Source organism: Hetaerina americana, unplaced genomic scaffold (genome assembly GCF_022747635.1).
Source record: "Hetaerina americana unplaced genomic scaffold, ioHetAmer1.1.p SCAF_9, whole genome shotgun sequence".
NCBI lineage: Eukaryota > Metazoa > Arthropoda > Insecta > Odonata > Calopterygidae > Hetaerina > Hetaerina americana.
Genome location: NW_027287538.1, coordinates 25,416,342 through 25,433,709, shown reverse-complemented (window position 1 = coordinate 25,433,709; position 17,368 = coordinate 25,416,342). Strand labels below are relative to the sequence as shown.

The window sequence follows — 17,368 nt, the reverse complement described above, 5'->3', positions numbered from 1 at the left end:
CCTCCTTACCACCATCTCTACCTCCACCCACCCATTCGACTCACCCCTTCGGAGCAGAACTTTTCAGCGGCCCGGGACACGGCTTAATGAGAAGCGAAGTGTCTGGCGATGTGGCGGGGAGGGAGGGTTGATGGGTGGGGGAGCGCGTTCTGAAACCGCCGGTGGAAGCAAGCCAGCCCGCGGGGAAAATCCAGCCCGTTCTGCATCATCGCCGGTCGACCGGGAGGTGGGAGGGATAGGAAGGGGAAAAAAGCGAGTGAACGGCAGACACGAGGAGAAAGGTAAGAGGAGAGTAGCGGGGGAGTAGGGGGTGGTGGGCTCCCTCCCCCAACCCTCTCCTCTTTTTTCATCTCCTGACGGAAGGGATGGACGGGAGCACCTGGAGGTTTGAGTGCGAACGGGAGGCTTGAAGGTAATGACTTCAGGAGCCGCGTCGGAATAAACCGAAAAGCAAAAGTGGATCAAGTAGGAAATAGCCGAGCCGAGAACGACGATATTTTTTTTTCATTTCATCCTCGAAAAGACGGGTGTAATGAGAAAGCGAAGCATGCCAAGTTCTTCATCAGAGGAGTTGAACTCCTGAGTTGGCGAAAATGACCGTTAAGACACTCAACATGTGCGCTTGCACTTCCATTATTTCAGGTAAGGAGGAAATTTCCCCGCGTTAATCTAACGGAAATCTTTTCAAAACCTTTGCCGTGTCTTACTTCTTGTACCCGCGTTACGCCAATTTCATGGCAAATTTCAAAATCCATTATATGCATGAAAAACTTTCGAGTATTGCTAATATTTCAAAATCACCCACATTTCTTTTGAAATATTGATAACTTTGCAGTACAAAATGCGCATCGCTTACCTACGCGGACTTCACTTGCACGCGTCCGAAGGCATACATTAGAAAAACTCAAATGGAGGAATTTAATGTACCCAAAGTGAAGCACAAACTTTGACATAGGTCTCCAATTCTCGGCCATCCTCGAAAACTGTTTAGCAAGGATGCTTACAAAATCATTCAATATTCCTCACCTCAATGATCCTTGCTGCGGGTTTTCCTATCGCCAGTAATGCTCTCTTTGTCGTTCCAGCTCGATGCACTTGTACTTTGTGGGTGGATAAATGGCATTTAATACCACCCTAATGTGATAATGGTGGAGCAACCATGAGTATGCCACAGGAGGATCCATGAGAGGAAGTAGCGAAGCGATGAGGGTGGTCTAAGCGAGGTGAGAGAGGTTTTCGAGAGATGTTCGCGCAGGATCAGGAGAGGAATTAGGGTTGTAAAACTCAGGGGGGGATGTCTAATGGCATAAATTGTTTCTCGACCCTTCTGCTCTGATCACTTTTTTTCCCGCTTAGCTCCAGACGTTATGTACAGTATAATGACTTCCACCCACCTCACTCCCTCCTCCCCCTTTCCCCGCAGTACATGTCCCGGAGGGAAAGGGGAAGCCGTCAATATAATCCTAGTAAAAGGAGGTATTAAAACAACCCTCTGGTGTACTTCGACACCGCATCATCTGCCTCAAAACTTCCTAATAAACTGAACCAGAATTCCTCCTTTTTAAAAAAAATGGTGGTGTTTAATATACATCCACTTAATATTGACCCAAGGAAATAATCTTTGAAGAAGATAAGATATTTAAATACACCGATAATGGAAAGCGTGAACACTCGCCCTAACTGTTGACAATTACTGCAAAAGCTGTCATTAAAATTTTTCTCTTAATTCCACAAAGTGTTCAATTCCTTGTTTTAATATGACAGCATACCAAAAAGTAAACGTATTATCACGTAGAATTTTTGCAATAAGCCTCGTACAGATCTGGCCAATCCCTGTTATTATTCCCGAAAGGTACGGCGACACAGCGACCAGACCAACTTCATTTCAAAGAACGGACTAACGCAATGATATCACCTTTAAAAAGATAATTTATTTAATAAATATTCTGTTGAGATAACACATAGGTTTAATTTTGCTTTACAAAGGAAGATTTTGAAAGTAAATAATTCCAAGGAATCATATCTTGGCATACGAATCTCTTAACGTTATACACTATCGTGTAAGTTTTATCTCTTATAACATTGATGGATGCTTTTTGGCTTCGTAAATGAAATTTATGTTAAGACCATGGGCGAGATTTCTCTTAATTGATACCATGGACAAAGGTTTTGATGCGTTATGCCTCAAGTGCGTATCAGATGATACCCAAGTAGGGCAGAGATTACGAAACTAAGGTACGCTACTGCCATAAATCGTAAATGACCTCAGCCTGGAGACTCCTTACTATACCGAGCAAACCCTATCTAAGTAAATGCATAAATTACATTACTGTAATTATTAATCATATAATACATTATAATTCATGCCTATGAAAAAATATTTGCAAAAGTATATCCAAGAAATTGCGAGGAAAAAACATTTTCCAATTTTCATCGATCGGCTTGGTGTTTATTCAATTGTGCCTTATCCTCATGATGAATCTTTCAATAACTGACCGCTATAATCGATAATTCATGTTATGAATAAGCAATTATGGGAAAATAAAAGAAAGAACTCGTTTTGATGAATGCAATGTCCGAGAAGTGGGTCATAAACAAACTGTAAAACGCGAATCCTAGACAGGGGATAAACCTATTCACTCGTTTGGATAGATGTTCCAGTGTCCGCATTAAAGCGACGCCGCCTCGGATACCCGGTGGCAGTCAAGGCCAGCAGCATCAGGTGTGCAGGGATCAGAGAAGAGAAAGGCATCTTTAGCAGACGGCGTGGCTACCAAATGGCTCCCCAAGAGGAAAGAATAAAAATAGCCAACCGTAAAAAATGAAGAATGGAATATCATGGGCCATCGCCGCAGGTCCAAGTCTCTGGACTTCTACGTACAAGTCCGACTACCTCCCCTTCGCAAGGAAAAATTTCCATTTCTATCTTGCTCTCGTGGCCATAAAACAAAACTGGATGGATTTATCCTTCCCAAATGCATCGCCGTGTTAAGGATTGCATATTTGTAAAGCCTTCATTCATTCAGTCTAGATACGCTGGAAATATTATTTCAGGTGAGATAAGAACGAAAATTATCTCCCCCCAACGTTGTTTTCCAGGCATAAGAAATATGAGCGAATTTTCATTCCGTATGAAAATGAGTGTAAAATCAACATAAATTTTTTTAAAGATGACTTCGAAGTAACTCTGGAACGGAATTATCAAATGAATTCACTAGATTTGAAAAAAATGATCTATCCTGAAGTCAGATAGGTTTAAAAGATTTTTATTTTAATAAAAAATTTTAAAAGCTTGTTAATTTTATATTATTTTTTGAATAGATGGTAAATAATTATTATTTATAGTATTTCCCATTGTTACACGCCAATTGACGGAGTCTAGCGGCTTGAGGGTCCGGTTACTGATCGGAGGGCCTGGGTCCCAGATAATACGACTTGAGAACACCCCAAACCATACCGGGTTCACGCAAAAACTGTGCAGTTTTTGGTCACCAGATCTTCCTCCTTGGAGTGCATATGGCATAGGGTTGGAACTGCTCTCCGTACCCTGATACGCAAACCAACCTGATGACAGTTTTCGCTGAGGCCATGCATGTTTTTGAAAGAATATTTGTTCACCGTTGGCACTCTGATAGTTGCTTTAGCACCACTGAGTCTGGAGGACGTGTAAAGGAGGAAGATGGACAGTAAGGGAAGGGCATGTATAGCATCATTTTCTTCAGCGCCAGTGCGCTTCGTTCCTCCAGCCGTTAAGCCGAATCCTCTTGGAGTGTTCGCGTGGGCTGTGCGGGTGGGTACCCCGTCTGCTTTTCGTCTCGAGAGAATATGACTTCAATTTGTATGAGATATTCACGCCAATTTTGCTATCGGGCTCACACAGAAACGGTTTTACGTCCCGTGCATTTTCGCATTTTTGCGGCACTGCGCTCTCTCGCGCCTGGCAACTCCCATTCCATTGGCGGAGGAGAAACAGGAGACTTGTACACTTTTAGTGCCCACCCAATCAAGATGCCCCGGGCTTAGAGGTGAAGTTTACTGATTGCTTAACACATTTGTCTTTTTTATTACTGTCGTTCAGATTCCGAAATCCTTTTTCATACCACGGTCGGTTTGCACATCAAAACAAAAGTCGAAATCCCTGAGTCTCTCTTTATTCAATCGTCACGCCAAAAAAAATCTAGCGCACACAGCTTTTCAAGACGTCTTTTGCTTCCAGCCAGAGAAATGTCCTGCACATCTGTGTTTGTTATCGCGGAGCAAACAGCGGGGGTAGAGTGTCAAAAAAAAAGTTTTGTCGTTAAATATATGAGCGCAAGACAGGAGGCATTTGTCATTTCGAGGAATGAAATGGCAAAAATTAAACGATGAGACAGTAATATCGCGAATCATCCAGCTTTTATCCAATGAAGGCAAAGCACTGCTCCCCACACTCTCTGGAAAACATGACAGCGGAGTGACATGAGAATGACCGGCTGTTCAAACTTATGTCACTTTAAGTTAAGACTCGACATAATGGTTTTTCGGTAGTCTTCTTTTTTTCAATTTCCAAGTGCGTGTATATCCACCAGGGCGTAAAAGCGATAGTAATCAAAAGCGAAGGTATGATTGATAGGTGAGGGATTTCATACCGTGCCCATCTCCCCGGAATTTGCACAGAAGGGGCGCAATTCACTTACCTAAACCAGCTGTGACTCCCCAGTTTTGGCACCAGAATGACCACACAACTCAAATATAACTCTCTAGATGCATAACTCGAGAAACAGCGGCAGGTAGCGGAATTCTCATAACACGATGGAGCCTTTCTATACAATACTCTAAAAGCGATCCATTATGAAAATGAATTTCAACATTGATACCATATATTAACGAGGAGGTGGTGGCCTAGAGGATAGAGAGTTCGGCTGTCATGACCAGAGCAACCAGGTTTGATTCCCGGTGACTTTCGACAATTCTAGCTTCACCCTTCAGCGTCAACATTTCAGGTACTAGACTTTCCTTGGAAACCTCAGAGAGGACTTTAATGCCCTGTAAGTGTAAGAATTTCCTAAGGGCTTAGCACGAGGTGAGCTCTACCAAACCCACCCTCGGGTTGATTGCTTTGATGGCGGTATACAAATAATAAGATATAACATGTATCAGTCATTTTCCCCACATACATAATTACACTATTTCAATTGTATCGGGCTCAATCTTGTGAATATGAATCTTGAGGAATAAGACAAACTTTGTTTAATTCACCATAATTTTTTAATAATGCAGAGCTGCTGATTTCATCACATAGGTGACATCTTCAGGTAAAAAGATTGTACCTGAAGATATCACCTACATACTCGTATTTGATGAAACCGGTAGTACCGTATTAAGAAAAACAAATTGTTCCGTGAATTTTAAAAATGTTCTCTTATTCCTCATAATTGCACTAAATATCTCATTATAATTGGGTTTGCAACAATTTTTGCCAATAGTTCGCAAGAACGGAAAATCTTTTTAAAAAACTCTAATCCTGACATTCATGTTTTTATTTTAAACCTATATTTATGCTCCAAATACTGAATTTCAGTTGAGTTGAAAATATTTTGCGGCAAATGGTCACAACTTGTGTAAATATAGGTAGTACACACTAGGAATTTTAAGGCATAATCAGGGTCCAACTGTAAGATCGATTCATAGATCAACATGTATAAAAAGCAAATGTAATAATTTATAAACGATATATAGAGACTTAAATATTTTTTGGCAGAAAAAATTCTCTGCTTGAATCATAAGAATGTTTTAAAATTTATTTATAATGAAACCAAACGTGAGAATACTGTAAGCATTAGACATAAATATAAATTTGTGCCAAGTACCTATAGTTTGTAGTGAACTTGGTTGTCAGCGACGGAACGTTTACATATCAAGTATTTTGTATGTGTTACCAAAGGAAAAAGCTATAACTAATCGTCTTTAGGAGAAACAAGAGAAAAATTTTACTTTAATAAAAACATGGCATCAGCCGATAGGTTCAATCTAGGACAGCTCATCAAGCCACAGAAAGAACAAAAAGTAATGCGCTTGTAAGTATTCCGTCATGATGTGTCAAGGTTAAAATTCTAAGAGCGAAAATAGTTATCACATACCATTTAAATATTGGTCCTATTCAATTTTTCTGATGACGCAAAGGTTAGTGCCGTATTTCATACACGAATATCTCAGTAGATAATAATTTAATAGTTCCATAATCTACGATATTTAAAGCTGTATCTCAGGTCATTAAATGCAATATTCCTATACTCCCATTAGATTTCAGTACTGTAATATATCATTTCGTGCACGCTAATGACTTATAATTATTAAAGTTTCCTACCATGAGGGCTTGAAATAATATTTGCCATGTATATAAACTAAATTCTTATTTATCTATTCTAAAGAGTGTCGTAATGTCGCAAATACTGATAGTATATAATTCTAAGAATATCGTAAACAATGATCCCAAGCTTGAGTATCGTGAGCATTAACTTTTCCCCGTCGAAAAACAGAAAGGAAGAAACGTCAAATCGTCACCCTTATGCAATAAGATTTAGTTGAATCCTACGCTTTAATTTTTTGACATGCGAACAATTTCTACTGTTTATGTGAAAAGTCGAGGCGATCCTCATAAATCCTCAATGACATGTCAAAAGGTGGAAAATATTTATACAAAACTTTGGGTAATACCCTGGCCATCCTAAACACGACCGTCCTGAATATGTTGGGCCTGTGATGTGTCGATAAGCTTAAGTTATATATCACACCAACTATATCACATGAAAATAAAGCTCATGAATATTAAATGCTCAAATTTCCTCGTCGTATCATTAGCGATTGCCGGAAAATAACCAATAAAAATTACGTGACCAATTATTTCTAAAAAAGAAGTGAAGACAAACCTTGATAAAAAATATCTGTGATACCATCACGCATTATTGATCTTTTTTGAGTTTAATTTAACAGTGCACATGCTGATTTTAAAGATACACCACATTAGACAAAAATATTTCATCTGCAGGGAATTCATTTTTTATTCAATAATGCATACCTTTCATCATTTCCTCTCTAAAGAGAGTGGGGTGGTATTTGACTACAGAAATGATGGCGCGTGTTTGAACGCGTATACATTTTTACAATTGAAATAGAGTATTGCATTAACTCATTGCTGAGACCCTTCATTTAAGAATCATGAAAAAATGAGGATTGTCCTCTTCGAATGACAGAGCCATAAAAAAATTTGGATAGATAGCAACTTTACCAAATGAGAAAAACACAAAAAATGAAAACGTTAAGATTATTCAGCAATTTTCTGGAGTGTGTAAGAAATAAAAATGTCAAAATGATAATGTAAATTAACTTTATCGTTATATTAAAAGAAGAAATTTAAACTTATGGAGCACACTATGAATGCGCATGTATTAATGTACATGCACTCAATACCTCCACGGTAGTATTGATTTTAGAAAGAAATGATGTCATACTCACTCTGTGTGTGAACGTAGAACAAACTTGGGATGCGATTATCACAGCGAAGAGGCTAACGGACCTGGAGAGACAAAGGTAAGACACCTATGAAAAATATCTGGTCATAGTTACAAAAAATTTAAAATATTTTACTGACTACTAGTTTAAATTCTTAGGTATTAAAAAGCATGCTATCATTACTACAAAAATTACTTTCGCCACAAAGCATTCCTACTATACTATATGCATAGAAATATATGGCGACAATATCTCTAAAGCTTACTTCATTCCAATAAGACATACATAGCCTTTCATTAACAGAATATTGTTTCCTCCACTTACAAGAGGTATTAGATTAGAAGATGAATATAGTATTATATGATCAAATTGTACCACAAATAATACAATTGAGTTCAATGACGCTCGTTTTAAAAATTTAATGCGTTTTATGTCACTTAATGTTGTACACTGAGTTTGATGGGACTGGGTTGCCATAGGTAGAGAAATTTCTATGCAGTGTTTGTCAAAACTCTCGCACATAGACATTGCCAATGGCAAATACCCTTCATAGCATTTGCATTCACTCGACAAATACGATGAATTACTCTTCACACATTCTGATATACGAGTATTGAACCCGTAAGTATACTTTGGTGGCACTCTTATCTCCATCCTCTCATAGGGAACAAGTCGGGATTAAAGTAAGCCCTTTGCCTTAAATGAGCAAATTATCTGAAAGATTGAAGAGATAGCTTCCCACAATACTTAGGGGGAATTTTAAATATAGCTTATTTGGCAGTGAAAAGAGAAAAGCGTAAATTACCAATGGACTGAATTCCGGAAAATGATGCAAAATCGTGAACAATTATCACGAGAATAGCGTTAATATTACAGGTGTAATGAATAAATTAGTAAAACATCTCCTCCGGTCACAAATGGAAGAAGTTGGAAGAACATTTTTAGAAAAACGTAAGTCATGGTGAAAGAAAACACTTTGCTTTTCCACCTAGATTCTATGTCGAAAAGCAAAGTGTCTTCTTTCGTCATGAAGGATTTCCCACCATGTTACGCCTGAAGCTGTGTCATATAAAAAGCAGGTCCTTGGAATTATTTTCCTACCAAAGAATTAATAACACAAAGAACGAATTATAACGCTTAAAAAATACGAGATCACTCTGATAGAGAAAGTTAAATAATACTGAAACTTCGCTCGCAAAATTTGAGACCAAAACATAAGTCACTTTTCAACGACACGAAAATTACGCTAGATAAATCTTATTGCCATCGTAATTACTATACTCTTACAAATCTTTCATATTTTCCCACTATGAATCAAGTAAAATGGTGCTGTAGCACCTCATGTTGCATGATCACGCGAGCTTCTGGGTACCATGAAGATTTTAGCCTACCGGCAGCACTTTCCAGGGAGCTTGTGTTTCATGTAAAACTACGACAAAATTGAAAATGAAAAAAATTCTAATAAACTTCTTGAAAATCATAGTTGGATTAGGTTTTTTAAAATGTGGTCAAAAGATTTGAAGACTCCTGGGATAACTCCTCCAAAGCCGGCAGAGTGAGGGCGACCGCGGACAACCTTTTTGAGTAGCGTTGGTTTAATCTGCATTTCAACGCTCCTCCTTTTCCTATCCCCTACTCACTAGCAGGAAGGAGAGAACTAGGAATGCCTGGAAATGAGTCGGACATAAATAGTTCGAAATAGTAAATGAAAATGTAATTTGTGAGGGTTCGCTTTGAGAATGCAATTTAAATCGTACGCTTTTCTTGCCCATGGAACTAGAAATTCTTGATCTTTTAAATGATATTTTTTCTTACATACCCTCGGGAATGAAGCTTCCTCCGACGTCTTAATGTTCATAAAATTGAAAATTAATAAAAATCAAGGCGCACGGAATGATGGGAATGCAAAGAATCCGAACACGTTTAAATTAGAAAGTTGCACTGGTGAGAGACATTTCTTTCCATCGTTTTAGTACGACCGAATCCATAGTTGAATTACTTTTCTTCCAGAGAAGTAGAAATTGTGTGTTTCTGTGCCCGGGTGTGTGGAGCAAGAAGAACGGTTATTGTCTGCGGGAGAAGGAAGCGAGGAAATAAGCCAAAGGGTACTTGAATGGGCAATGTTGAGTAGCTCCGTGCTTGTGAGAATATTACCATTCGTAGCAAATTACAAAAGTCAAAGCGCCGTATTTCTTTCCTCACCCTGTCCGACACACGGGGTGCCTACAAACCGAATCCTCGGGCGGGTTTTTTCTCACTTCATTTGTTTTCCCTGTCCGAGGTGTTTTAGCCTCGCAGCGGGGGAGGGACGGTCCCCGTGGCGATGCTGATGTTGGTGCCTCGGGATGGAAAGATATAGAACGGCCAGGGAGCCGCCGTTTAATGTGGACAGGAGTCACCTCCCCTGAACCACGTAACATTCGTCGGGAGTCGTTACAGATGGTAAATCGAGGCCATTGAACCTATAAGGTTAATCCACCGACAACCAGAGATGAGCATGATACTGACGAAATGAACTTGGGGGATGAAATATTCCCGTGCGTATTTTTAAGATGGAGAACTCAAGATCTCTGATAAAATTATGTGTACCGGCGAGGAGGAGTGTTGATGAAAAGCGAACCATTCCTCCGGGCGGCCGGAATACCGCTTAGTAGATAAAATTATTATGCGTGGTACATTCCATTTGAGATAAACAATTATGTTTCCTAGACAGTTTCAAAAGAGCTTCTCCTAGCAAGTTTTTTTCACATAATTCAGTGAGGTCTTAAACAGGTAGAACTTTGAAACTGCTGCAACAATTTCATCATCCTGCGTGTGATCAAAAGACTTTGGGCTACGCTGTGTGATGAGAGGAGGAATATAAATTCAAGCTGCACTCAATGTCATTATCGGCGAATGTCAAATTTGGCAGTTTCATGGTATTCTAAGCCATAATTACCGTATTCAGCAGAATAACGCCCGAGGCACAGAAAATATTAATACGAACACTGCAGAAAAACAATCATTAATAGGATTGATGCATGCACTATGACCAACTTTAAAGCCTTCAGAGCAGATGAAATTGTTTCCTCGAAAAAAACTCCCATTATAATTCAAGCGTTTTAAAAATATTTTTTATTCATACAAGGTACACATTCTATCAAAAACGGAACATCAGTGATGATGTAGAGATAATCTTTTTTTATTTTCTCCTAAAATTTATCCCACAATGTTTGGGGTAACTTGAGTCTTGAAAGGAAAACATCTACTAAGACTTCTTCAGAAAGGGAAACTTCCCGTCTCATGTCTAAAGCCTTAAAATTACTAAATTATCAAGAAAATACATTTACTTGCGAATTAAAATAAAAGAGAGAAGCAATTACATTTCAGATACAAAATAAAGTATCTTAACACAAATATAAAATCATATCACGCATATATAATTACGGTCTCTTGGGGCCGTACGTACAGGTCATCAAAATAACTAGATTTCCTCTGATTAACGACCATTTGAGAACACACAACGCTTCGCGTAATGGTACCAATCATGAGCGATACTTAGCATATCAATAATCATACAGAATTAATTTTCGCTATTCTCTTAGTAGATACAGTTCTCTTGGCCAGAATTTTTTTCCTGAGAAACCGCAGCCGTTGTACCACGTTGTAGTCATATTTCGCTGTGCTAACATTTATTTTTAGAGTGAAAAAATTTGGCCATATTTATTTTCGCGATTTCTTAATTACGGGCCCTTATGAAATTGACCTCATCTTGTTTGCCACTTCCCTTAAGGAACTCGAGCGAGAGTGTTTTTTTCCGCGAACATCTGACTCACGCGCCAAGCCTGAGAAATAGGAATGATCGCATATTTTCCTTTGATACTTGCGCTAAACCGGACCTGCTACATCCCATTCTGTATTTGTTTTTAAGAGAAAAAATGCCGGGCACAAAGAGAGCCTGCGCCACATCCTGGGAGCGCACGCTTCCTTGTCTTTCATCTACACACATATCTCCCTCCTCTTTTTTGCATGCGATCCCAACGTTGTCTTGTCCATTTTCCCTGACACATCTACGCACACCCGGAATTTACTCTCGAAGGCATGTCAAACCGCAGATTCGCTAAATATGCACTATCTAAGACATAGCATTCCGCTATTATTTTACTTTTATTTGCTGGAAAGTGTCGTATATCATGAGATAATTAAACATGAAAGTTAAGATTGTTTGGCGTATTCACAGAGTAATCCAGCACCTAAAATATGCTCTTGATTGAATTTACGATGACCTAATATCAATTCTGATATCTGATTTTCCATGTGTTCTCATGCTACATCAAACATTATAAAAACTCGAATCTTGGTTTATTTTTGTCATTATCAACAACATTTTGATCAACCTCGAACAAGATATTCATTTGAGAAAAAGTGAAAAAGATTGGAAAGGTTGCAATAGGTAAAGATGTTTCTGGTGGGATATATTTTTCATTGAGACAGCCAGGAAAATGGTGAATTTTTATGCAACATTTAACTGCGCGCATGCATTGTGCTCATGTATTGTGCGCAATTATTCCACTTAATATAGAATAAGACATTAAAAAGTTTTGCAGGTGAATTTTGAAGATCATTCTGACTGCAAAAGCTCACCTATAAAATGTATCTTTGACTAAATGTTGAACTCTGACATTAAAAACTGAATAGCGTATTGAAATTATTAAAGTCCGAGAAAGTAAATTACTTAACTGACTCCAAGCCAATCTGTGCTACCACCAACATTCAAAATACTTTGAAACAAGTTCGATAACTTTCTCAACTCCTCATAAAACTCTTCTCAAAAGTCATGAGTAGGCCCCACACACCTTAACGTAACTATTAATTCAATTATTTAAATGCACTTATTACTGCTATACATGTGCGCTCATTCTTTTTCCTGAATATAAACTAATCCTCCCCTATAGAATAATTTTTACATTGATAGCCTAACGGTTGCCTATGACTCTCAGTACTAGCTTTACACGAGCGAAATTAAGCTTATAACCTTCTGTAATCATATTCTGCCGTTCAATTATTTCTCAGAAAGAGGATTAAAATTGCCATAGCAAATCATTCTACCCAAAAGTTCTTTTCCGTAAATACTACAGTATATCCTAAGAAAATTCTTTCTTTTATATTTCTTATTGGTAAGAGAAGTTTTATGGAAATATTATATATTTTTACTGCCTCGTTTCCCTTTAGCTCCTGCAATGTGTATCTTAATAAAAATGGAAACCTCAGTAAAGGAAAATGTAAACGTTCATATCTAAATGGAAAAAGGCAAACAAGCAATGGATATTATACGTTCAAATAGACGTTTACAGCCTCGTAAAATAAAGCCTAACAAGCTGGAATAAAAAAAATACCTTAATAAAATCCCGTCCTCCAATATAATTCTTAATCTTTTTCGCTGTATTATCAAATCGATCCACAGTTCCTTAAACACTTTTATTATGCGCAACGTCTTCCATCATTGCCTTTGGCTCCCTGCTACTAATTTATGACCGCATGCCTTACCGTATCGCCTTACTAAGATCAGGGCGTAAAAAAGTAATGCTTGCCGACTACATCAATCATATCCATTTCTTTTCTCAGAGAAGTTATTTCTCAGTAATGTTCGGATTTGAAACAGAGAGTAGTTGCAGATGTTTTAGGATACCTTTTAAAAAATGACTGGGATAGAGCTCTGAAAAATTTAATATTACCACGAAAGGTATTTTTACGTTCTCGGCTGGGTAATTTAGCCTGCAAAGGACGAATGAATTTGAACGAAGACCTTAAAAGACGACTCTGATTAATCTACACTGGAATTTGCAAAACTAACTACTCAAAAAAATCTAAATACATTTGCAAAAAGTACTTCCTTGCTTTTCAGTTCAAGATTTTAAAACTTTATATTCAATCCATCAGGAAGTCGTGCGTTCTTCCTAAAGAAAAACCGCTGGAAATTGTATAAAAAATCAAACATACGAATAATAATCCCCTCGATTTATCTCCCAGAGAGAAACCAATTTTGTGATCCTCTATAAGATCAAAGTTCGGTTACAGTGTCTTTGGCTAGGCACATGTATAAAAATATGTAGAAACTATTTATATTTTACTGATTGAGTGAATTTTGGTTCTAGTATCATTAATTGCTTACTTGGTTTTATTTTGTATCACTTTATTGATCTGAAAAGGGCTCATATAGTACGATCACACTCATTAAATCGATAATTAAATTAATTATCATTATCATTAATCATTAATTATCATATATTATTAATCGTTAATAATTTCATGGGATTCATTATATTATTGACAGTAATAATTCCATAGTTAGCACTTGGCAGATAAACCGTAATTTGCAAAGGAAGGAATTAAAACATATATTAGCTGATGTACTTGCAGTTCAATTTGACGATCTTAGTCCATGTAAAAGGATTGTAATAAGTTTTCTGTCGTAGTTACGCTCCAAAATAAACATTTTGGACCAAGCTGATCAGGAGACTCTCTGAACTGCACAGTTGGTAAGAAGAGTTCAATATTTTCTTTGCATCGTTCTAGATGTAGCACCAAAGGCCATCGCCAACAAAGAAAATCATTATTTTGTTTCATGTTCATTCCTTTCTAACAGCCAATCTTACATGATTTATTGTAAAAGTCTGGCATTCTATCACTTTGTCACCATACTCCATGTGCATGAGACAAGTGGCGGCATTTTAAATTTGATAGATCGCATGTTTTCAAGGACTCAATTTGATTGTGTACTAATGAACTATTATATACTGAATCAACTAAACCATTGAATCGAATTAACCATATACTGAATAACTAAACCATTATATATTGAATTTATTATTTTAATTTTTTCAACAGATGAATTAAAAAGTTTAATTACTGTGCTTTAGCGCCTTTTGATGCGTTTTACAAACAAGATCGCACCATACATTACGCAGCATTGAAAATACCCAACAGTATTATCTCCATTTCATTTAGCACTTCAACATAGCCATAATTCATTGAACTCAACTTAATCAGACATGCTATCTGACAAAGTGGCCCAATCAACAGATGTAATTGGACCAATACTCGGGTTTTCGTTCCCTGCAACGATTCTCTCATTTCAAGAAACCGTAGACCATTCCCATAAATATATAAGCCTGCGGAGCTATCGATGAAAATTTTATGCCCATGCATATATCAAAGAGCCGGTATGTATTCGAAACCCAATGACAGAAAAACTATGAAGGCATCCAAGGCTTGCCGTCCCGGGATAGTATTACAAGGCGCGTTGAAAATGTTCATCTTTGCACAGAGACGATTTACGCAAAAAAATAATCGATCGAGGCCATCAGATCTTAAAACGGCATACATATTTCCCTAGCGCTTGCCTCAGAGTTGAAATCGAGGGGGGAGATGGAAAATGGCGATAGCAATACGCCCAAGTGCGCGCTCTCTGAGACGCGTTCGAACTCGAGAGCATACCTCTTTGTGCCAAGTTTTGAGACCGCGGATCAACAAAAGGGCACCGAACGGTTTTCGTCGAGTGCGAGCCGTTGGTTTCCCCGGAGGAAGAGAGGCGAGGATCCCTTCGGCCTGAAGATATGCGGAGCGAAGTCGGAGGAAAGGGATTAAAAAACTCGCCCCCGCCAACACGGTGGGAATGCGCCCCAGGGGTTTCTTGGTTCGGAGCCCGCCGTGTTCGTGCGTGCAAGGGTCTTGAAGCGAGGCGACGTCTGGCGATCATTCACTCCGCCGCCCTTTATGAACGACGGAAAAGTATGAACGAGAAACGAGTTTCGTGTGAAGCCGGCATTTTGAGCCCGTTAGTTTCAGCTTCTCGGCATATCCTGAACATCCGCTACTGAATGATTCCATTGTCACAACAAAGGCGAAGGAAAATAAAGTCATGAATTTGCTGACGTATTACATTAACTTCCATAAATATTAACTAATTAATCAATCATTAAGCAAATATTTAAGCAAATTCCAGCATTCAATTTTATTGCACAAAAGGGAAAACCATGGGGAATAACACATGCACCTTCCACGCACATTATGCCGTTAAACAGTCATTAGTATTTCAGGATATTTCCCAGCATTTGATTTCATTGCACTTTTCAACTTCAACGAACACCACCGAGAAGCACATGAAAGATCAACTGAACATTGATTTGAGTACATTTATTTAAAAAATCGAAAATAATTAATCAAACAAAAACCACCGAGTATCCGGAAAAAACACATTTAAAAAATTTTAATTTACTTTCACAGCCACGTCAGAAAATGAAATCTCGACCGCAAACCCACGTACAACTTTGCAGCAGCGTGAATTGATGGATGCTACAAAGAGCCAGCTGAAGTATCGCGAAGATATCCCCGAGAGGCTCTTCCATATGGTGTGTTTCCGATCGCGGTTGCGATGCTTGATCATATTTTATGCCAATTTCATCATCTCCAATCACTGGGTACGATGACATAACTCCGCGAAATGCATTCCCTCTTGGTTCAAATAGTTTACCTTTCTTGGAAAAAGAAGGAAATCCGAGAGGAGAGGGAAAGATTTGCGGCCTGCCAACATCGATTCCCAAGAAAAGACTGACCCTTCCCCAAGTAACCTTACTCTCTTTCCTTCCCTGGAGATCATAAACGTCAATTAAAATTACCAGCAAAGTCACACGCGACAGGTGAGGGGGATTATTTTCAGAAGGGTTTTGACCCCTTGTGATTGAGACGGACGGGCAATATTTCTCGCTCAAACAGCGAAGGTTTTCAATATTTTCGTCATTTTGTTGTTTTTCAAAAGATCCTCAACCAAAACATTAATTCAAATTTGAAAAAAATCATTCTCAGCCCTTAAGTAATATTATTTAGGTCCTATATAACGTTTTAACCCAGGCACTTATGTGATTAATATACGATTTCGTGTACGCGAATGTTCACATGACTTTTTGCGTACGTATGTGCATTGCCAACTTGTGAACTAAAATATTCCCGAATATTGACCTTCTATTTCTTTATTTTTTGTTATGCAGTTTATATTTAAAAAATCACAAAGATAAACAACTAAAAATGCTAAGTAGGTTGAAGCATTTACTAATTGAGAACTGCAGTAGAAAAAGTTAACACTAAATTTAGGGAACCGAAACAAATATTTCGTGTTTACATAGTTATTTCCTTAGAAAATTGTAAGCTGACATTTTTCTTCCACTCCGGAAGGAATGAATAAATAAATATATGTATGTATATATATATATATATATATTTATATATATATCTTCGAAATAGAACGCTCTTCGGCAATGCACAACTATATAAATACTCTGATATAGATTTTTAAAACATAGAAATACAAAGAAAGGACCCTGACATTAGTCACTCACTTGGTAGTTTCGACGGCACGGCCGCTATAATCAGAGTGGATGGAGAATATATATATATATATATATATATATATATATATATATATATATATATAAAGAGTACAATACATAAATATATATAGTGCATACATAATATTTACAGATGTAATTTTAAAAGCAGTGAATCCGCCTATCGCCTTCCATATGATTTTACCATTTTATAAAATTTGCTAAAATAATTTTATTGATGCATGGCCTAACTAATGTGCTGCTGATAAATATCAATGACGATTTTCAGAGAATTTTTCCTCGTTTCAGGGGGGCATTGGGAATTCCAGTCAACATTTTGTCCCGTGTCATCCCAAAAGGATTACAGGTATTCATTTTCTGAGGACCAAGAAAACGTCTTCGTGATAAACGTTGCTTCGTGTCACCGTTTTTCGGTCACGCGAATAAATATACGAAACATCTAAAAAGAAAAGGGACTCTTACGTACCATGCCTGCATTTTGTGCCAACCAATAT

General features: G+C 37.9%; 1 protein-coding gene across 2 annotated transcripts in view; it reads right to left on the bottom strand.

Moving 5' to 3' along the window:
* Ppn (proteoglycan-like sulfated glycoprotein papilin) overlaps window positions 1-17,368 on the bottom strand; it is a 458,808-nt gene that overhangs the window by 121,353 nt on the left and 320,087 nt on the right. For both annotated transcript variants that reach the window (XM_071598156.1, XM_071598157.1), the window contains exon 2: window positions 7,495-7,555. In XM_071598156.1, the coding sequence (XP_071454257.1) occupies window positions 7,495-7,555 (61 nt within the window). The remainder of the gene's footprint in view (window positions 1-7,494; window positions 7,556-17,368) is intronic.